This window comes from Parasteatoda tepidariorum, chromosome 6 (genome assembly GCF_043381705.1).
Source record: "Parasteatoda tepidariorum isolate YZ-2023 chromosome 6, CAS_Ptep_4.0, whole genome shotgun sequence".
Classification (NCBI taxonomy): domain Eukaryota; kingdom Metazoa; phylum Arthropoda; class Arachnida; order Araneae; family Theridiidae; genus Parasteatoda; species Parasteatoda tepidariorum.
In genome coordinates, this window is record NC_092209.1 from 87,303,475 (window position 1) to 87,327,423 (window position 23,949).

At 30.9% G+C, this 23,949-nt stretch overlaps 1 protein-coding gene across 1 annotated transcript; it reads left to right on the plus strand.

The window, feature by feature from the left end:
• Window positions 1-251: 251 nt before the first annotated feature.
• Window positions 252-16,037, plus strand: LOC107455027 (kelch domain-containing protein 3; the record flags this gene model as incomplete). Its single annotated transcript, XM_043052440.2, is given in 6 exon segments — window positions 252-349; window positions 2,439-2,525; window positions 7,290-7,398; window positions 9,581-9,678; window positions 13,752-13,830; window positions 15,827-16,037. Coding segments are annotated over 6 exon segments (571 nt in total), but the record flags the coding sequence as incomplete, so codon positions are not given.
• Window positions 16,038-23,949: the final 7,912 nt, after the last annotated feature.

Genomic DNA, 23,949 nt, shown 5'->3' on the forward strand with positions numbered 1-23,949 from the left:
TTGATCATCCTCCCTACAGCCCTGATATTGCTCCCAGCGATTTTCAGGTTTTCTTGCACCTCAAGAAACTCCTGTCCTCCGGTGAGCGTTTTGGCAACGATGAAAAGCTGAAGACGTCTGTCACACGCTGGTTCCATTCACAGGCGGCAGAGTTCTACGACAGAGGGATACAAAAGTTGAACCCATGATACGACAAGTGTCTCAATTCTATGTTGCTATGTTGAAAAATAGCTGAAACATTGCTGTACTTNCAACAATGAAATTGTGTTTCTAGACACTAAATCTATGAAATGGGACAAACCACTTTGTGAAGGAAAGCTTCCTTGTGGCCGCAGAAGTCACTCAGCCGGTAAATACTGGTTTATTAACTTAATAACTAGCTTTGTAGTTCTTATATTCATCCATTAATAATTATTAGATATTCCTATTTCGGAGGATGTTCGAATGTCAGTTCGAATCCCACCAGTCTCCCTTATATTAAATGAGGACTGGTGCATGTTAAATCTGTCAGTGTCATTAAGACCTCCAAGTTCCCATAACAAATTAAAACCTCTGGGGGTACTGAACTGGAGATTGATTATTCTCTGGTTTAGATCAAAATTAAATGAATGTTGTTGTTGTTGACGTATGCCTGTTTAGGCAGAAGGGGTGCGATTGTTCTTGTTTTTCAATGGCGCCATCTATGGCCAAGAATTCGACTTCTGCCACATCATACATCGCACCCGTTTATAGGGCAGACCCATTCACACATCCATTCATTCATCCACAGATCGTAATTTTGACCTGAATCGAAGAACGATCGATCTCAATCCAGTACCCCCAGAGGTATTGATTTGTTATTGGAATATGGAGGACTTTTGCGATTCGCCAGATTTAATGTGCTTCAGTCACTTTACTACACGGGGAGTCTTCGGCCGGCGAGGTTCGAACTCTCGGACATGGTTCCAGAGCCCTACCGACCAGGCTATCCCCGCCAATTGAATTAATAAATGGAGTATGTATGGGTCCTCCCAGTTAATCTGGCTGTGACATGTGTGTGGCTGAAATTGTATTCTTGGCCATAGGTGGCACCACTGAAAAACAAGAAACACCCCTTGCTTTAAATTTGCCTGATTTCTCATAGACGGCTTGCTGGTAGTAGTATAAGAAACAACACCAGACAAACAGAAGAAAGATGCAAATTTCGAAGCAATTTTTTTACCTTCAATCTTTTTATTGACAATTTTAAAATCAATTGAATTTATGTTTTTTTCTTCCATTTTATAAAGCTTGTCTAAAGATGGTAAGAAAAGAGCTCTATACTCAAAACATCCATGTAACTTAATTATGAAGGCTTTTAATTTTTCTGGTGTGCTGTATAAGACACTTAGTTCAGCAGCATTTAGAAGAGAGGGTGGCAACAGCTCTAAGAGAGCATTCAATAAGGAACCTGTGTGGTATTTTTTAAAACGAAATTTCATGCCATTTTATGATGATAGACACCAATTTCAATTCAGTGGGTTTCCTAGTTATTTTGTAATTAGCTTTTAAAATCACTCGATTAGCCATGCCTCCTAAAATGCCGCTAGTTTTCCCACCTCAACTGATGCCATCAGAACCAATACCACTCCAATCTGAATTATGTTTAATAATTCAGGTGGACACGAATAACAATGAATTATATTTAAATTAAATCAATGAGTTATCTGTATAAAAGCGAACATAAAATATTTTATTCTTTTCTAATCGATCATTGTAATGGCTAATTTTTTATTTCAATACTAATGTAGACTCATTAATTCACTGTCTCGCCCAATCGAAAACAAAAATCTATTTATAACTCTTTATTCTTAAATTTCTTACCGCAAATATGTTTCAGTTACACGGTTATATTAATTCTCACAGTCTTGTTGGCGAATTGCGATCACCAGAGTATTTTTCGAACCTAATATTGATTATGGGGGGTTGGCTTTGATTTTGGCTGTGTTACTTTTTGAAAAATTACCAACCATGGATCTCTTCTCATGATCCTAAATATCTGTTGAGAACAATTCAGTTACTTTTTAATTTGGCTTTTGAATAGGCAACTCATGGGAGATTTTTCTCCCATGATCTGTCCTTATTAATATTATTATGCAAAATTTATACAATTAAAAGTCCTATGGATAAAAATATAAATTTTGTATCTCGAGCTGTACAAATACTACTAAATAAAAGTTTTATCAATCATGATCCAGTTTTTATCTTCAACTGTTATTGTCATCATCCTGTTTTCATCACAATTTTCAATTAATCAATGCGATCCATCATTTTAAATAACCATTTTTATTTTGATTGCTTTATCTTTTAAAGAAAGTTAAAGTATTTTAAAGAGTGTACAAGATTGATATATTCTTTTAATTTACTTTTGCTTGTGCAATAAATGTTTTATTTATATATTTATCTTTTTTTTTTAATAGTTGTGTATCATAATGAAATCTACATAACTGGAGGATTCAACGGCCACACTAAATACCATTTAAACGACATTTATAAATTTAATCCAGGTATGAGCTTTTTTATATACGTATATATATTTCATAACTACCACCTTTAATAAATATTTTTAGATTTTTCTGAATGTAGAAATGTACACAGTATTGCAAATTAGTAGCAATGTATATGAGAAAAAATATTATCAAAACCTACCAAACCATAAATGAGGAGATAAACATAAAGCCTGTTTGATTGCCAAGTGAAACAGAAATTAGGCGAACAGCAATCATTAGAAACGCCTTCAAGTTTTTTTTTTAAACAATCAAACCAGTTTTGTTGTTTTTAATCCTAACTCCTCACTTAAGAATTTTCAGGTTTTGATAACCTTTTAGTCCTTTCCTAGCTTAAATACTAATTTATGACCCTGGATTTAAATTCTTTTTTTTTTAACAAGGATATTTAAAGGGTTGAGAATTTCAAAATACCTCTTATATATAAAGTGTTAGGTCAATATAATGATTTACTTCTATTTTTTTCCGAGGTGACATTTTTACATCAAATTGTTCCTTAATATTGTTCCCAGATATACCTACTAGTTTCCAGAATAGTCACCAGATAACATAGGGCTCCCAGGGAGTCTTTTTGCCTTAAAGGTCTCTATTTTACAATTTGGTTCTTAGAAGTCTCTTTTATCACTAATATTGTCAAAAACTAATTTTTTCTGAATTTTACCTAAATAATTAGTTATATAATAAGTATTTATTTGGGTTCATTTTGTTCGGTAGTCTTAAGTGATAGTTTAAATAATGTTGAATTGTTAGTTATACATTAAATATTTATTTAGAATAATTTTGTATTTTATAGGAATAAAACTTGTTACAAAGTAATTATTTAGATTTATTTTCCATCCTTTCTGAAATCACTGTAGAAACTTTTAAAAAATGGTGCTGCATACTGTTCGTCAAATTATTAGGGATGGAGTTCGCTTTTTCAAACAATATCATGTATGTTATCATGAAATAAAAAACCGACTCTATCTGGCAAATAGGGCTGTCTATGGGCTGAGAAGATTTCTTAAATCTAGGTTTGTTTCTGGAAAACAAAGTTCGTAATCTACAACACTCTTGTCAGCCCAGTTTTGACATACACTTCTGAGGCTTGGACAATGACAAAACTGGAGGAAAATTGTATTGCAATACTTGAGAGAAAGATTTTGTGGAGTATACTTGGTGGTGTAAATGAAAACAATAATTGGAAAAAGATACAGAAACTGTACAAGATTTATAAACAACCCGATATTATTAAATACATAAAAATAAATAGAATGAATTGGATGGCCAACGTGATTCGAATGAGTGATGACAGTACAATAAAAAAGATGCTGCTTTTTAAACTCTCTGGAACAAAAAAGTGAGGAAGACCGTGGTTGAGATTGGTTGACTCGGTGGAATCTGATTTTCTTGCAATTAATGAAAAGAATTGGAGATCAAAGATAAATCAGAAGTCATTATGGAGAAATCTTCAGAGGAAGGCACTGGCCCACATTGAGCTGTATGGCCTACTATGAAGATGATGATGAGCATGTATGTTATTTGATACTCAAGAGGTACATGAGGAAGATGTAAAGCACATAATGGAGCATTGAGATGAGTTTTCGATCTTATTTCAAGACAAGGAATGGAAATAATCAGGGTTTTTACTCAAAAAGAAAAACATTTTGCCCTGACAAGATTTTCTTATGAAAGCTTCTAAGTTATAAGTTCTTAGCTATAAGTTCTTATGAAAGCATTAATTGTGCTCTTATGAAAGCATTAATAAGTAAATTTTATTTAAAAATCAGGGAATTCAAATAATGTCAACTCTAATTACAAATAATAAATTATCAGAACTATAAAAGTATCTGAAAGGGGAAATAAGATTAAGGGAATTTACTAGGCAATATTGAAAAGAATCCATTTCTTATAAGTATGAAGTTCTTGCAAAAAAAAAGTAATCATTATTGAAGTTAAATCATATTTAATCAACGTAAGAACATTTTTAAAAACAAAATCATAGTTAACAATTGAAGCCAGATATATTAGCATTGATTAAAAAGTAATTATGGAAAGGAATAGATCAGTAAGATTAATTGAGTGATTTTAATTTTAAAAGAAAGTAATATTTTTTTAAATAAGAAACATATTTTTAACACAAATTATCAAACCTTCCTAAAGAGAAGATATGAAATGTATAAACAATCCTTATTTAATTAAAATTAATCCATATTTATTAAATTTAATCAAATTGAATAAATAATGCTTTTTATTAAAAGACTGGTGAATAAATAAATAAATAATAGGAAAAAGAAGCGTTTCCTATTTAAAATTCATGAAACCTCTAATAATTCAGATATATGTATAATATCTGGAGTATAATAATAACAAAATATTGAATTTTATTTTATTTTAATTTTTCTTTAATCCTCATAAATTTTCTTTAATTAAAATATGTATTTTTTATACATTTATTCTGCGAGCATTATTCATTTTTTTTTGGGGGGGGGGGTTAGACTTTATATTTTCCCCCTAGAATATGTATGTATATATTTTTTGACAAATTAATTGATAAAAAGGGAAATTTATTTTTAGAAAAAGTATGAGTTTTTTTAATTTTGAAATGAATTTTAATAGATAAAAGTATTTAAATTTTTGCAATTCTAATAATTTTTTTGATAAGAAAAATTTAGTGCTTACAACAGTGGTTCCCAAATGATGTTCCACGGAACCCTAGGTTTCCATGAACAGAGTTCTGTGAATTAATACTTCTTAAAACCAGTGATGAGTTTTTAAAGCTCCAATTATACCTTTAATTCATGTCTCATTTAATACTTCAATTTCCTTTAGGAAATAATTTAAAGTAAAATGCTAATAAGATAAAAATGGCATTTTTTAAAATATCTTTCTTATCATTATATTGATTAAAAATAGAAGAATAATTTATAAAATATTGCATTAGTATTTCCTATTGCGCTTTTCAAATCAAAATAAAATAATTAAATTCTTTAATGATATGTTTCCTTATTAACCATTTTCAACTCTTATGGCACTTTAAAGTTTTCATTTGAATATAAACTATAATTAGGCTTATTTTGTTCATTTTCAATTTATGATGTACACGGAAAAGAAATTCATAACTACATATAGCACAAGAACTGAAAATTTAACTGTCGAACTCAAAATATAATTTAAGATTATTAATGATAAAACAATGGAAAATCTTCATTCCTCTCATTAAATATTTTAAAAATAGTGTTTTTTTATAGATTATGATGTTCACAATTGCTTTAATAAGCTTTATCTATAAAATCTGGGTTCCGCTTAGTGAGGGTAAATTATTTACAGTTCCATAGCTAAAGAAAATTGGGAACCATTGCCTTAGAACACTAACTTTTATATGACAATATTATATTTGCCAATTGTCACCAACAGGACAAAATATGCATGTGGCCCTTCATAAATCAACCCGCTGTGCAAGTGCCCCTTCAGTCAAAAAGGTTGTGCCTCCCTAACCTAAGTATAAAATTGATATAAATAAGTGATTCAAAAATCAAAGCAAAATCATAATTTATCGCAGGTAAAAATACAATAACTGAAGATTTTAGTATCCACTTGTACCACTGTTAGCATGAATGTAGAATGCAATAAAGTCAGGCACATAGTTCCATTATGACGTTCTTGTGGCATCTCATTCTACAGTTGCTGTAAAAATACTGCTAAATTGATTAAACTCAGAGTCTGTAAACTTGCCATCCTAAGTAGTTCCAGATATGCTCGTTTGGGGATCGAACAAATCAAGGAAGAGTAATGATGTGGTGGGGGTATTCCTGGGGCATCTTTGCTGTGTATGGTAGAGCATTATCTTGTTGAAGAAGGGCTCCTAGGAGGGCTGACATAAGAGACAACGTATGTGGCTGAAGGTTGTCACGAATGTACCATTGTTCTGTCATGGTTGTGGATCAATATTATGGGTGATTTTATGTTGTATGCAATCCCATCCCACCAGTTGTAGAAGTGATGTGCTGCTGTACAGTGTAGGTAGGATTTAGTTGTTCACTACCGGGCAGATACACAATGGTCATCATTATCTAAATTTTATCTGGATTCATTATTGAGGATGACCTAGTTTAATTCGTTTGCTCCTTCCCGTTGGCTTGTCCCTTACCGTCGAGAGCAGTACCACTCCAAAAAGAGTAAACAATGGGTGGACAATCATGCCCTCCCTATACAGCAGCCCACTGCTTTTGTAGCTGGTATGATGGTATTAGGTGCCATCGCATATCACAGATAAATACTTCCTAATATTGAAGCACAGTGCCATGACAGCCCAGCAGTAAGTTCGTGACATCCTTCAGCCACATGTGTTGATACTCATGGCAGTGCTTCAAGGATCCATTTTGCTAAACCACACACAATAAGGGTGTCACAAAATGTCTTTCTCTGGCCTGAACGATCCCCAAATTTGTCACGAAATGAGTATTTGGACAACTTGAGACAACAAGTGACAACCTCTGAGTTAGCGGTGATTTTGCAACTGTAGAGCAAGATGCCACTGAACACTATAAGGGAATAGTTTTATGTTTTAATGCCTGACCGTATCGCATCTTACATTTGCTCTAGAGTTGGCCCAAGAGAATATTAAAATCCCTTTCTATGGAAATGAGCGCTTTTCATGTTATGTTATGTTACACTTTAATGATTTCAAGTGTAAAAGTTAACAGCTTTTATCCATTGCATATTCTTCAATATCTTTATTTTATGTTTTGTTTTCTGGAATTAATATTTTTGTTCAATGCACAGAAAAAAGAATGTGGTATGAAATGCATCCTAAAGGTGAACCTCCGTGTCCCAGAAGGCGCCATTGTTCTTGTGTCATTGGAGATCACATGTTTCTATTTGGTGGCAGCAGGTACTTCGTTAGTTATTCAATTTGATTGATTTACCTAACTGATTGAATTGATTTAGATAAAAACTTCATGGCAGAAAATCACAATGACACGGTGACATTGTTGCAGAACGTTACAGAGTTCTTGCAGAAAGATTTTTCGTTTGAAAAGGAAAATTTTTCAGTTTTCTCGTAAATTCCTCGTAATATTTTGAATCATACATTTGGATAATCCCTTTCTGACATGCTCAATTTATGCAGATAGCGTAGTAAATGGATGTAATGTTTCGATTGAAGTTTCGGCAGTTATTGATATTGATATGGTTTTTAAGTATCCCCATATATTTCAAACAATATGAAGAACTCGAATTGTGGAGTTGAGTATTTACTTTTCAAGGCAATAATACTATCGAATTTTTAGCAATTATTGCTGTTGATTTTCTCCATAGGTTTTAAATAAGGTATTTTATATATGATATTATTTGTTACAACCTAATCTCGAAACGAAATACTCATTTGAGGAGTCCGACTCGCTTGAGTTTGTCATCGATCTTTCTTTTTTTTTCGGCAACGGATTTCATGATTTTATTTATTTTTTATTGTGATGATTATTTACAAAATGTGACGCAGAAAATAATTAGTGCATTCCAAAAAAATGCAAGAATATCACCTTTAATATTAGAATAAAAAATTATCACATGTTCAGTAAAAAAATATAATAGTTATTTTCGTTTTGGTAATAAAAATAGATGATAACCTTGAAATGGAAAGAAACAAAGAGTTTCCTCTGTAAGATTGGCTTCTTGTAACGTAAAAATATCAATGTCGTGATCCCCAAGTGAACGCAGCAAATCGAGCCTTTTTGTCTGGGAAAGGCCACCATTCCACTGCAGGACGCTCAATCCGAAAACCCTCGAGGGGCGGGAGCAAAGCGAAGACATGCCGGAAACTACAGATCTCTTAGCCGTCAAAAGACGTTACCAGGGTACACCATGGGGAGGTAGATCCCGGGCATTGTGATATTGCAGGAAATGAGAGTGCTGATGTTTTGGCAAAGGGAGGCACAAGAATTCTCCAGGCTCTTAGTAGCCCAGTCCCCTTTTCAGCTTTAAAAAGGATTATTAGATCAAAAATCCATGGGGATTTCCACCAACAATTGTCAGAAAGGGTAAAAACCAAAGTGTGGAGAGATCTTCAACAGAACACCATTCCAGACTGGCCGCGCCGCGAAGCGGTGACTCAGTTTCGACTACATACCGGACATGACTGCCTTGCCGCGCACCGTTTAGGGCTGGCACCTGATCCCTATTGTTCTCTATGCATGAGCCAAGCTGTTTTGGATGGCAGCCACATCCTGTGCTGCAGGACCCTCCGCGGGTCGTCGTCTACCGAGCGATATTGGGAAGCAAGAGAGCTCCTAAGGAAATGACTTTTTACTTTCTTGTTTTGTTCCTATGTTTTTGCTTTTTCATGTCAATTACCTCTGCCATTTGAAATAAATAAATAAATAAATAAATATTTTCGTTTTTTTTGCAAACACGATGCTTTTGTTATTTTAAATTAGTAACAAATATCTTTGTTATGATTAAAAATATCTTGCAGAAAGACAGTGCTAGGGAGTTTTATTGCAGATAGCTTGAAAAAATTCTGCCATTCGGGAATAAGAAAAACAGAGTAAACATGAAAAGAAGTGATATTAAACTAAACTATATTTCAAGATGTTTTTATCAAGCAAATGAAAGTTGTAACACTGATCAAGTTTTATTAACCCATTCTATTTAAAATAAAGAAATACAGCTCTGGTCCCCAGATGTTATTTCTAGGAGCCAGAATCAATTTTTAGGAACCAGCTTGCCATGAAGTGAAAGTACCATAACACCTTTTAGTTTCTATGAAATTACAATAATATTTCCGTAAAATAATTAAAGTGGTCAGAAATATGGTGTATAATTTTAATGCACAAGCTAAACTCATTTTACATACAATGTTCAGGGTATCTGCGCACCTAGAAAGTCATGGATTTTCACATCGGGGATTAAGAGCATTTTCAATGCAAAAGTTCTTAGATGGTCATTTGACCGGTTTTGGTATTTTTAGTGTTAGAAATGGACATCATTCCAGTAAAATGTATGTATTTCTTTGCTCATCCTTTTTAAAGGGAACAATTTTCCATGTAACATCGTTAATATATTTCTTCTCTCTCTAGTCCCCTCAATGAAGATGAATATGCCAGACACTATAGCAATGATACTCAAGAAAATCGTACACTCCAAGATCATTCAGATTTATATATTTTAGATTTCTGTAAGTGTTTTTGAATTTTAATACTTGATAAGGTACTTTTCTGTTAACTGAGTATAAGTAAATTCAACTACAGTACAGAACCGTTATCCGGAAATCAGAAAACCGGAAAACCAAAAAACTGGAACGAAATTTTAAAAAAAAACAAAACAATTTTTTTCTCATAGGATATTAGGATTTTTCGTTCTTTTTTGAAAGCTGTTTACCTTACCATCATTTTGGAAATAATCATTAGTGTATTACTTCATCGTTTTTTCTTCTTTTTAAGATTATTTCCAATTTTTTTTTTTTTAGTTGGGTTTAACTTTTAAAAAAACGGCTTTTTGTAGAGATTCAAAAAACCGGAAAAATCAGTTATCCGGAATATCGATGGTCCCGATCGTTCCGGATAATCGGTTCCCAACTGTATTTATTTATTTTTAAATGGTTGCCATTTTTGGTATAAAAAAATAATAAAAGTTAAATTTACTTTTCTTCAAGCATTAAATGTGTTTAAATACTAATTATTTGACTACGTACTTTATTTCAAAAAATCAGGTGTGATTGTATTCCGGGGGTACTCCAAAATTCCTGGTTTTTAGTATCATAATTCTGGGTCTAAAAAACTAGGAAGGGGACATACGATTTTTGCGCAAGTATCATAGAATTCCGCATCAATCAAGACCGTTGGTTGCGGACTTCCGCGAATCAAAAACTTAGAATCGTTCAAAATTTTGAAGCTTTTTCTAAATTCTATTAACGGGTCGTTTACATACATTATTTTGCTAATCACGTGAAGAATTACGCTTTACGTAATTCTTTCGCCATTTTGATTCTTTTGGTTAGGCGGATTTTCACCTTTTTAAATATTTGGAACCGCACCGGAATCTGCTAATATTTGGATTCTTATTCACGCGATTTTAATATGAAACATCGATTTTCGTATATACCTGATTTAAAATCCAGTATTGCGATTCGTATTCATGCGATTTAATGACTATGCACAGTGATTCGTATTTGTGTGTTTTAAAAATTCAATAATGCAATTTTAAAATCCAATATCATACCTGCCACCTTTTACACATTTGGCGTAATATTTTATTTCTATATTTAAAGTGGTAGTAAAATGCATGTTTTCTATGTATTCCTTGAATTTATAAACTTAATTTAAAATCTTTAGGACAACCACTATTTTTTAAAAAATGAAGTTATGTATTAATATGTAATACTGTAGTGTCAGTTCGCATAATCTTTATCAAAACACAGCCAGTGTTTCTGCCTAAAATTGTAATTTAAATTCTAATTTACTATCACTAGGGAAAATCATCCTCGAATGGATTAAAAGTTGGCAGGTATGCAATATCGCGATTCTTGTAAGAAGTAAGTTTTTTCTTGAATTAGTTACTCTAAAGATGTGATATTCCGACTTTTGCACTGACCCTGAATTGTCTAGAGAATAATAATGAATGCCAATTCTTTTTTTCTGCCCTAATTATATCATATTTTTCAGGAGTATATGGATGTAGCATCAGAAGTATATAAATATTGCATGAGATTTTGAAAGTCTTTTTTTTTTCTTCATCAGAATGACATATTTTGTAAGAATTACAATGTGTTAAAAGAAAATATTTACTTAACTACTGTGTAAAATAATAAAGTTCTAGTCAATGTGTTAAAATAATAGTTAGATGATGTCATGCTTTTTTTCGTGTTTTGCCTGAGTCTTGACCCTGTTTTATCCAAAGCCATGAGGAAAATAATAACTTATTTTTGAAAATAAATTAACCTTTTCTTTTTGCTCTGATCATAAATTTCTTATGAGTATATATATTAATTTAGCATTGAAAGACTGGAGAATTCAAAACTCCTCTTTTTAAAATATTTAAAGGTAACATTTGAATCCACAAAAATGTAGTATGTCTACTATCGTTTTAAACATGAGGTTTGTAGGAATAATAATCTACTTTAGTGGTCGGTTTGTACTCCAGACTTTTTGGAAATTTGCCATCAAAAATAGGTGGCTGACTTATGCAGTGAGATATACGATATATACATATTGTTTATTTTAATTTTATAGACTTCTGGAATCTGTATAACCTATTATGTAATATGTTTAAAGATAAAATTAGCTAAAAAAACATTTCGTAGCAAATTTTTTCAATGCTATATATTTTTTTTCTTTGTAATTTTAAATGTTTTATTTTCAATTAATTTTCTTTTTATAAAAATTAGATGTTATTTAAAAAATATACTAAAAATTGATTTTTCTCTTTAAAGTTATAATATTAGTAAACTCTAAACAGGAAACTGTATTATATTTGAAAACTTGCAAGTTATATATATATATATATATTTTTTTTTAAATAAATACCTTTTAAATGGAAATGCATATTGAAATGTTCATTAATTTTTTTTTCATGATCTCTAAATCAGATATTAAAAAATCTTTAAAGTGCCTAATCTTTTTTATCTTTAAATATTTTCATCTTTATCACTTAATCNTTTCCGGTTTTCTGATTTCCGGATAACGGGTTCTGTACTGTATTAGTAAACTCTAAGCAGGAAACTGTATTATATTTGAAAACTTGTATATATATATATTTTATGTTATATATATATATTTTTTTTTAAAATAAATACCTTTTAAATAGAAACGCATATTGAAATGTTCATTAATTTTTTTTTTCATGATCTCCAAATCAGATATTAAAAAATCTTTAAAGTGCCTAATCTTTTTTATCTTTAAATATTTTCATCTTTATCACTTAATCATTTTTTTAAAATATTTTATATAATTAACCTTCATTTTGAATCTTGATCAATTGTTTATTTTAATCAAATATTTACTTAACAGTATAGTATTCTTAGTTCTCAAAATCAAAATGAATTTATTAACCTTGAACTTTCAAAATTTATCTCTTTAATTTCCTTTTTATGTTATTCATGATATTTTTAAAAGTAGCAAAAAAATATTGATCTGCTATTGTAATAGTAGTTGATTAGTAAATATGGTTTAATCTAGTTCTAATCTAGCTAAGTTTTAAGTTATTATCTTGTACAAGTGTATAATGAGACGTTTTTTTTAATTATTTTTTTACTACTGCATGTATGAAAATAGTATCTACATTATTTCTCTGAGGAGACTACTTAGGCAACATATTTTTATATGTAAGGCTACTATTTTCTACCAAAATTGTTGTGGTGTAATATAATTTTTTTAAGTTTTATCTAATAGTATTTACAGTCTCTGGCCAAATTATTAGACGCACTATAAGAATCTATGTAAAATGTTAATCAGGTGATGCTATTAAGCATTATTGTTTTTACATGACTGAAACCGGTTTGCACTTGTTTACGTTCATGTATCAATGGTTTAAATTGGACGATATATAATATAAATTAGACGATATATTACATAAATATAGAACATTCATTATATCAGGTATTGTATTAGTATATTATAATAATTAGACCAAATTGTTAGACACTCTAGTTTGTTAATAATTACATGTTTTGCATGAGTTTATAGGCAATACTTTTATATTTAAACACACATATATTGAGATTTCATTCAGAAGATTTTTTTATTTACTTCCTATTTGTATTTATTATTAATGTATTACATTGCACTGTTAACCAATTGATACACTAACGTAAATATGTGTAAACCAGTTTCAGCCGAAAAAACAATATAGCTGTACAGTATCAAATGACAATTAAGATTTTATTTACTTCCTATTTGTATTTATTATTAATGTATTACATTACACTGTTAACCAATTGATACACTAACGTAAATATGTGTAAACCAGTTTCAGCCGAAAAAACAATACAGCTGTACAGTATCAAATGACAATTAAGATTTTACATAGAATCTTATAGTGTATCTAATAATTTGGCCGGGGACTTTATTATGATTTGAAAATTATTTTTGCATTATTACTCGTAGTTTCACTCTTATTTTAATCATTAATTTATTTGAAACAACTTGAATACTTTGCATGATATTTTTTTTATTTATTATTATTATTGTATTTTCCTTTTAAAAATATAAGAAATATATAAATTCTGATTAATATTTTCTGTTCTTAATTTAGTTCCTACATTGCAACGACTTTGTCAACTTGAAGTAATAAAATCAAATCTAAGGATAGAATTACTACCTCAGCCTCTAATGTAAGTCACTTCAGCTTCATTTTTCTTTTTTTTTTTTGCTTTGAAAATAAAATACATTACAGGGCATTAATTGCCTCCTTTGTTTTCTAACCTATGCAAGATGTGTTTGTTGACTGCTGAGCCCCACTTTGTAGGTTTCTAAACTGTTTTACTTAGTTACAAATTTGTTGAGAAAACTCATTGATATGATCGTTTCTTTGCCTCTGATTTACATCCTCCAACTTGTATGGAAAATTCTGTTGTTGCTAAGAAGTTAAGAACCTATAATAAAATCTGGATCAAACCAAATACATGAATTTTTCTTCCATCTAAATGGCAACAGTGATTATGCCCCTTGGCTAAAGAAAAGAGAGGCTGGTTTATTCCTTTCTTAGAGCTGAAGCTACGACTTCCCTCATGACGTCACGCTGCACTCAGATCTAACCAAGTATCAAAAGTATTCACCGATTTTCAAAAATCTTCGTCAATTGGAAATTTTTATGATTGGGACCAAGATAGCCTGGTTTGTAGGGCACTGGGCCCATGTCCAAGAGGTCGTGTTTTCGAACCCCGCCGGCTCAAGTTTCCCTGTGTAGTAAATGGTGACTGATGCATGTTAAATCTGTCGAGTCACAAAGTCCTTCATGCTCCCATAGCAAATNTGGGGGTACTGATCCAGGAGTTTCCATGTCTTCTGGATTGGTTCAAAATTACAAGGCTATGTAGTTGAACATTAGTAGTTGTAAACCCAAAATTAGGTCCACTGTTCAACGTTTGTTATAAAATAAAGAAGTTTTATGATTAATTTTGTTTCCCATAAAATTATTTAACGGGGTTGAATCTGCGTTTTTCGATAGTTTGTTTCGGTCTTTTATTATTTGGAACCAAATCTAATTGTTTGTGTGGCAAATCTGTAGTTAAATTACTGTAATCGAATAAAAAATAATGATTTGGTTAGAATTCATTTTGATGTAATTTTTAGGATCAAGTTAAAATTTTTCTTTACAGTAAAAAAATTCATTTGTCAAATTTACGATTTTATCGCATGTGGAAAATGCTTAGCACTTATATATATATGATCGTATATACTGTTTTTTATTTTTATTTCCTGTTTTTATGTGTTATTTTTACTTATTGTGTTCTATTTTATTTGTTGTAANGCATACAAAATCAGAATTTTTACCTGGTTATGTTAGATAATATAATTTTCAAGTACTGCTAAAACTTTATTTTTAAAGCAGGCTCTTAAATTTTATAATCATAAAAGAAAACTCAAAGCAGGTATCAATATATTTTTCCGTTTTTTTTTTTTTTTTTAAAAATTTATTCTTTTTCTTCTTTTTTAATCAGTTGTTTGTTATTTTTTAATTATTATTTTACTCCCCTTTTTCATATGTCTATAGTTTTCCTTTGTTTTATCTTCATTTTGAACTTTTATATATATATATATATATATATGAATCAATGGCCATCCAGTCAAATCTAGATAGTATTATAACTCTGATAACTTGATCAATTTATAATGTATTTCCTCTGTCTGTGTTTATTTTTAATTAAAATCCTTATGAAATAACTTTTATTGTGGTATGATTTATACACAAATTATTCTGTTTTTTATATGAAACCTACGCATTTTTCTTCATGAATTCCACAAATAATTTTTCTTTTCAGATTGTTGTTAATTTTTTCACCATAGGTTCATTTTTTTTATGCTAGACTACATACATATTTCAATAAAATAGCTCTTTAATATAACAGGATAAAAAAAGACATCAATTTTAGATTAACCCAGTAAAGCTCACTTTAGGGTGGGTTTTTCTGGGTTGGTGAGTTTTTTGCAACCCTGCCTCTGTCGTATATTTACTGGCCAGAAAGCCACAAAAGTATTTATGTAAAAAAAGTGTTTTCTGAGTCACTGTCATTAAATTTTACATCTCAAAAATGTTTTATCTGTTCCTTCCCACATTATTTCCATAACTAGCATAAATAATTATTAATATTTCAAATTCTTTTACAGCCGTGAAATATATGTATTAACAACAAATTCCAAAATGCTGAAATCATTCTACACCCGATACCCTCGTAATGATTATCTTGGAATAGCAACCTCAGCATGACTCAGCATTCCAGTTTTACTGAATTATTATGTTCCTTCATTTTATTATTTATTAGTTTAACACTTTGATGTATGAATTTGTATAGTTATAAATAAAAATTTGGATATTTTTCTTCGATTGTTTTCATTTAAAACAGATGTTATACTGTATTACTCAAAACTCAAGCTCAACTCAAAAATCCTGAAATTTTCTTGAGTGAAATCATTAGTGCGAATATTCCAAAAATGAATGTCTTTATAAATTCAAACTTGATATTTTCAAAACATGAAATTCTAAATATTTAAATGTAGCATAATTTAAATGGATAATTATGTAAAAGTTTACTTTTATGTGAAAGCACATTTATTATTCTACTAGAAAAATATTTACAAATGAAAGAGCTGCCAAGTATAAATTCTGGTTCTAATATTTCTAAATAAAATATACAAGAATTTTTATTCATCAATGTGATCGATGATTTCCTGAAACTTCTGCACCTTGGCTTTCCGAAAACTTTGGATCTCGGTTAGCGAAATCCAGACTTTTTCTCCAGAGCACAATCATTTCTGATTACTGATGGTTGGAACTAACTTTGTTACAAGTAGCAAAACTACTATACTGCTGTGCAATTAAAAACACAATGTAAATACTTCACAACACGCTTCAAGAAAAGTGGATTGACAAATGTTATCTTTTTATTGTTAATGCTAAAAAAGAATTTGAAAAACTGATAAAATTTATTTTTGGATTTTTTTTCAATATGTAGCTTGCTATACAAAAATGTAATAAGTATGTATCAAAATATGTATGAAATGTAAAATATATTAAATATAAAATGTGGTAAATATATGAAAAACTTAATTTTGTATTTTTGTCGTTAACGTTGATTTTTCTATTGCACACCATAAAATAAAATAAAATGGCTTCTACTATAGTTAATTTTTTAAAAAAAAGAAATGTAATAATCCTTACTGTCACTAAATGTTTTAACTAATATATATATTTAACTAATTATTTTAATACATAAACTACTAATTAATTATTAAAATTACAGCACGAAGGTGAAACTCTACTAGAGATACTAACTAGAAATGAATCAGAATGGCTATGAATAGTTTATCTCGTGATATAGCGTTATTACTTTTTCAGTCGTTGGTAATAAAAGGTGCTTTTTTTAAAGGAGTGTAGTGAACTTTGCAATACAAATAATAGCCACTAATTTGTAAGCATTCCTTGAAACACCATAATTAAAGTAACAGAATCGTTAAAATTGGACGGAAATGCAATACAATAATTGCAACAAAAAAAAATGCTTACATTTATAATGAAATTATTATGAATGAAGGACATCAATCGGTACTCATTAAATTGTATGATGTGCTTGAAAAATAACTTGGATTTACAATGAAATCGGCTAAAATAAAGGGCTTCAAAAAGTGATTATTTAACAGGGTGCATAACCAAATCTCTCAACAAAAAATAAGCACCTTTAAAGTACTTTTTAAGCACTCAAAAAATATTTGTAAGCACTATATATATTAACAAAATGCAAGATAGTTTCAAAGACTTTACATGATCATGATAAAATAACTAGTTTCTGATAGAGAAGTCTTTTTCTTGATTACATTAGCCACCATAAAAAGATCGAGAGATTTTTCGGTTCTATTTCAGAGGTTGGAAAATGAAGCCTGAAATTGAAAATATCTTGCAAAATGCAGCTGAGTTGCACATGAGAGTGCTAGAATCTCACCGAGCCCTGCTCAGTTGACGCACATACGAACTCCCAAGTATTTCATCAAACATGTAGCATGATCGGGGTGCTATCATACATTGCGGGCCGACGGTACACCGAAATAGATTGTGGTTGAATGATTTGTGAAAACGTTGAATGGAAATAAGTGAAAGCCACGCTTTTGCATGATATGCAGCGAAAATCGACATGGTAAAGGAAAAAAATTTCATTTTCGAAAAGGAAAAATTAAGCACTTTTTCAAAATACCCCATGATAAAAGCACCTTTAAGGGCTTTTAAAAAACGAAAATCAAAAATAAACACCTTTAAGCTCTTCTAAAAACGCTACGCACTATGTTTAAGCATGCGGTTGGAAACTCTCTTGTCGTAAGAAATCGTAAAAAGATACGAAATTTTTAAAATCACGTAGAAGCCTTAAAGCAAGTTAAAAAGTGTGGAATTTTATGCGCAATATGATTCACGAACCATAATATCATAAGAAATGTATCGGGATTTGAAAAACCACATGGGAATTTGTAGTTATAAATTTGAATCTTACAACTTACCAGTGTGTGTTCCTTCAATTATGTTCTTGAATTAATTTAACATAAAACTCTTTTTGTTTTGAAAATTTCTGTTAATTTAGTGTTTAAATATTAAATAAATAAAAATGTGTCAAATTGTTCCAATCCCTTTATTTGTTTAATTAATGAAAATACAAATACAAAAGCAATTATCTTATGTATAAAAAAAAACACTTAACAATTATCTTATTCTTTAAATTTAAAATCAGTTTTCATTTCCTTCCATTTTTACTCCTCTTTTCCCCAAATCAAGCGATTACAAAAAAATTTGATGCCCTCTGTACTCCAAGTTCATTTTTCAGTTTTGTATGAATAAAACCGAAATTTGAAACTGTTCTTTTGATTGATGCTCAGCTGTATAGACTAAAATGTTGACCTACTAAACTATATTAACATAATAAAATAACATGTACTTAGGAAATGTATTCTAATAACTGTACTAAATAATGATAGTAACTTAACTAAACCCTTGAATTGTTCCGTTTAAAAAAAATTTCCTCATTTAAACAAACATTTATACTTTCTGTAAAAAATAAAATTATAATTAGTTTACTTATAAGGGAATATATTATATTCATGATTTATTGGAAATATTCCTCTACAATGCACAAAAAAAAAACGGATTACTCTGAATAACTTTGGATCTAATGGTCGGATCTACACGTTTTAGGACTCAAGTTTAATGGCTCGAGGCGTAGACCTCAAATTTGCTAATTAATAAGTGCAGAAGATTTTAAGTTACGAAATCAGACACAAAAACAAAACTATTTTTTGACAGATTCCGATCCCAAAAATAAAGGAGGTAGCCGCAATCTGGGAAATTTGGTCCGGTCCCAATAGTTTGGTCAGGAGAGCAGTCCAAACTTTGAACCCCTTAACGATAATTTTACTTTTTGCGTATTTCGCTATGTCTCGAGAACTTTTAAAGCAAATAGAAACATTTTTGCACCACACCATTATAAAATTCGTTTATTCAACGATAATACCATACAAAAAAAATAATTAAAAAAAACTTTTAATAAATATTTATTATTTTATTTAAAAATTGCCGATAAAACTTTGAATTGGAATGTGTAAAATTTTTTGCATCACTTTAAAGAATGTAATTTTACATGGCAAAATACAAAATTTGAGCAAAATCAGGTAAAAAGTTCTTGATAAATTGAATTTCGAAAAAAAGTCAGATATTTAAAATTCAATTTCCCAGGAACTATTTGACCAATTTCCCTTAAACTTTGTATTTTGCGAAGTAAAATTATATTCTTCGAATTGATGCAAAAAATTGTATACTTTGCAATTCAAAATATTTTCGGCCATTATTAAAATAAATGATAAATATTTATTAAAAGCAGGGCCGAATTAACCCTCAAGCAAACTAAGCACGTGCGTACGGTACCTGAGGTAAAGGCGCACCACAAAGCATTAATAAAAAAATATGAAAAAATTCTACAAATATTTTTTTTGCACATTTTAATTCGTTTATAAGTTCTTCAACGCGTTCATGGTTTACACTAAATTGCTATTGTGTTATATTTATTTATATCCAGCGGAAACGAAAAAAAAGGTTACGCATTGCCCCCATCCCATCACAAAATGACAATTAAAGAACTTCCTTCCGGTAAATTAACAAAATCTATTTTGGCCCAATTTGTGCCCCCTAATTAGTGTATAAAAAGTTCCTTTGGTACGATTGCTTGGTTTATAAAACTCTAATTTCTGACAGAGTTTGAAAATTATAAGTTAATATTAAAAGGAGTTACGGAGTGAGTCGTGTGCGTAGCTCCGGAGACGATATTTATTCGTTTTTTAGCTAATATTCCCTCTTCCCCAAAGTAAAATAATTATTTTTATATATATAACACTTTATTCACGTTGAAATATCGAAAAATAAATTTTAAAAAAATAAAATAAAGTAAATAGAAAAAAAAATAAAAACTTAATCCGTGACCAGGACCGAACTCCTGAACACCGGGTCTACAAACTTCTTTACCGTGAAACTAACAACCACACCACGGCACACATGTTGCTTCGACGATTATATAGCTTAAAGAACTTCCTTCCGGTTAATTAACAAAATCTATTGTGGCCCATTATGTGTACCCTAATTAGTGTATAAAAATTTCCTTCGGTACCATTGTTTGGTATACAAAACTCTAATTTCCGGCAGAGTTTGAAAATTATAAGTTAATATTAAAAGGAGTTACGGAGTGAGTCGTGTGCGTAGCTCCGGAGACGATATTTATTCGTTTTTTAGCTAATATTCCCTCTTCCCCAAAGAAAAATAATTAGTTTTATATATATAACACTTTATTTACGTTGAAATATCGAAAAATAAATTTTAAAAAATAAAATAAAGTAAATAGAAAAAAAATTACAAATTAATCCGTGACCAGGACCGAACACTTGACCATCGGGTCGACATACTTCTTTATCGTGGCGCTAACAATCACACCACGGCACACACGTTGCTTTCACGAATATATAGCTTAAGGAACTTCCTTCCGGTTAATTAACAAAATCTATTTTTGCCCATTATGTGCCCCCTAATTAGTGTATACAAATTTCCTTCGGTACGATTGTTTGGTACATTAAACTCTAATTTCTGACAGAGTTTGAAAATTATAAGTTAATATTAAAAGGAGTTACGGAGTGAGTCGTGTGCGTGGCTCCGGAGACGATATTTATTCGTTTTTTAACCAATATTCCCTCTTCCCCAAAGAAAAATAATTATTTTTATATATATTTCACTTTATTCACGTTGAAATATTGACAAATAAATTTTAAAAAATAAAATAAAGTAAATGGAAAAAAAATTACAAATTAATCCGTAACCAGGACCGAACACTTGACCATCGGGTCGACACACTTCTTTATCGTGGCGCTAACAATCACACCACGACATACACGTTGCTTTCACGAATATATAGCTTAAGGAACTTCCTTTCGGTTAATTAACNTTACAAATTAATCCGTAACCAGGACCGAACACTTGACCATCGGGTCGACACACTTCTTTATCGTGGCGCTAACAATCACACCACGGCACACACGTTGCTTGCACGAATATATAGCTTAAGGAACTTCCTTTTGGTTAATTAACAAAATCTATTTTTTCCCATTATGTGCCCCCTAATTAGTGTATAAAAATTTCCTTCGGTACGATTATTTGGTATATAAAACTCTAATTTCTGACAGAGTTTGAAAATTATAAGTTAATATTAAAAGGAGTTACGGAGTGAGTCGTGTGCGTAGCTCCGGAGACGATATTTTTTCGTTTTTTAGCCAATATTCCCTCTTCCCCAAAGAAAAATAATTATTTTTATATATATTTCACTTTATTCACGTTGAAATATCGAAAAATAAATTTTAAAAAATAAAATAAAGTAAATAGAAAAAAAAATTACAAATTAATCCGTGACCAGGACCGAACACTTAACCATCGGGTCGACGCACTTCTTTATCGTGGCGCTAACAATCACACCACGGATCACACATTGCTTTCACGAATATATAGTTTAAGGAACTTCCTTCCGGTTAATTAACAAAATCTATCTTTGCCCATTATGTGCCCCCTAATTATTGTATAAAAATTTCCTTATTTACGATTGTTTGGTACATAAAACTCTAATTTCTGACAGAGTTTGAAAATTATANTCACCAAACTTCTTTACTCATGACGCTAACAACAACACCACGACTCACACGTTGCTTCCACGAATATATAGCTTAAAGAATTTACTTTCGGTTAATTATCAAAATCTATTTTGGCCCATTATGTGCCCCCTAATTAGTGTATAAAAATTTCCTTCGGTACGATTATTTGGAATATAAAACTCTAATTTCTGACAGAGTTTGAAAATTATAAGTTAATATTAAAAGGAGTTACGGAGTGAGTCGTGTGCGTAGCTCCGGAGACGATATTTATTCGTTTCTTAGCCAATATTCCCTCTTCCCCAAAGAAAAATAATTATTTTTATATATATTTCACTTTATTCACGTTGAAATATCGAAAAAAAAATTTTAAAAAATAAAATAAAATAAATAGAAAGAAAAATTACAAATTAATCCATGACCAGGACCGAACACTTGACCATCGGGTCGACAGACTTCTTTATCGTGGCGCTAACAATCACACCACGGCACACACGTTGCTTTCACGAATATATAGCTTAAGGAACTTCCTTCCGGTTAATTAACAAAATCTATTTTGGCCCATTATGTGCCCCCTAATTAGTGTATAAAAATTTTCTTCGGTAGGATTATTTGGTATATAAAACTCTAATTTCTAAAGTAAATAGATAAAAAATTTAAAATTTGATCCGTGACCAGGACCGAACTCCTGACCATCGGGTCTACAAACTTCCTTACCGTGGCACTAACAACCACACCACGGCACTCATGTTACTTCGACGAATATATAGCTTAAAGAACTTCCTTCCGGTTAATTAACAAAATCTATTTTGGCACATTATGGGCCCCCTAATTAGTGTATAAAAATTTCTTCCGGTACGATTGTTTGGTATATAAAACTCTAATTTCTGACAGAGTTTGAAAATTATAAGTTAATATTAAAGGGAGTTACGGAGTGAGTCGTGTGCATAGCTCCGGAGTCGAAATTTATCCATTTTTTCGCCAATATTCCCTCTTTCCCAAAGAAGAATAATTATTTTTATATATCGAACAATTTATTCACGTTGAAATATCGAAAAATGAAATATAAAAAAAGTTAAATGAAATAAAAAAAAATTAAAACTTAATGCGCGACTAGCACCGACCCCCTGATGCATCTACAAACTTCTTTACACATGGCGCTAACAACCGCACCACGACTCACACGTTGCTTCCACGAATATGTAGCTTAAACTGAACTCTGTACCTATCTCAGTTTTCTTGACCTTGGGCTCTAGGGTGCTGGAGCAGATGTTTCAGTTAGGTGATCAGCCGAACGTGTAACCTCCAGCGTTTAGTTCCCACGTACGCTTGGTACTTATTTTATCACCCCTCTGAAGGGATGCAAGGCTGAGTCATCCCGAGAATCGAACCCAGAACCCGTGGCAGGAGAGCGTTAGGCGCTATCACTCAGCCATGGGTGACAAAATGACCACCTACATAGTTAGCGAATTGCTGAGATGTGAAATACAAAACTAGAACAGGAAAGCTTTTTTGTAATCAAGCGTAACAAATTGATTTTTCACACAAACGTGCTAAATCATCCTTTTCCTCTCTGAAACCAGGTACTTTTGCCTTTTTTTCAGCGAAAAATACGATTCCTCTAAGTACTGAAGACAAGCTTGAAACTTTTAAATTGTCCTTCATTGTGGAAGTTATGTTACAGAAGAGAGGGGTGGGAGGGCTAATAAAAGAGAGGTTAATTGATTGATATATATTTTTTTCAAAAACCAATTGCATGATTAGGAGCGTGCTTTTGCAACTTGAGCTTATAAAACTTTAACAAATTTCAGACTGCGACTTGATCTTGACTCAGTGTGTTTTTTTTATTTTTTATTTCTTGTTCAAGGAGACTTAGCTTGATATATACTGTGCTCAAAATAAAAGCGAACGCTCAGAATTGTTTTTGATATAATCTAACGAACGGAATTTCACAAACTCAATCTTAAAAGTTTGAGGACTTCTATATGTTAATGAATAATGCTGACGATATTTAACAGGGTGCGTAGCCAAATTTTTCAACAAAAAATAAGCACCTTTTAAGCATTCAGAAAATATTT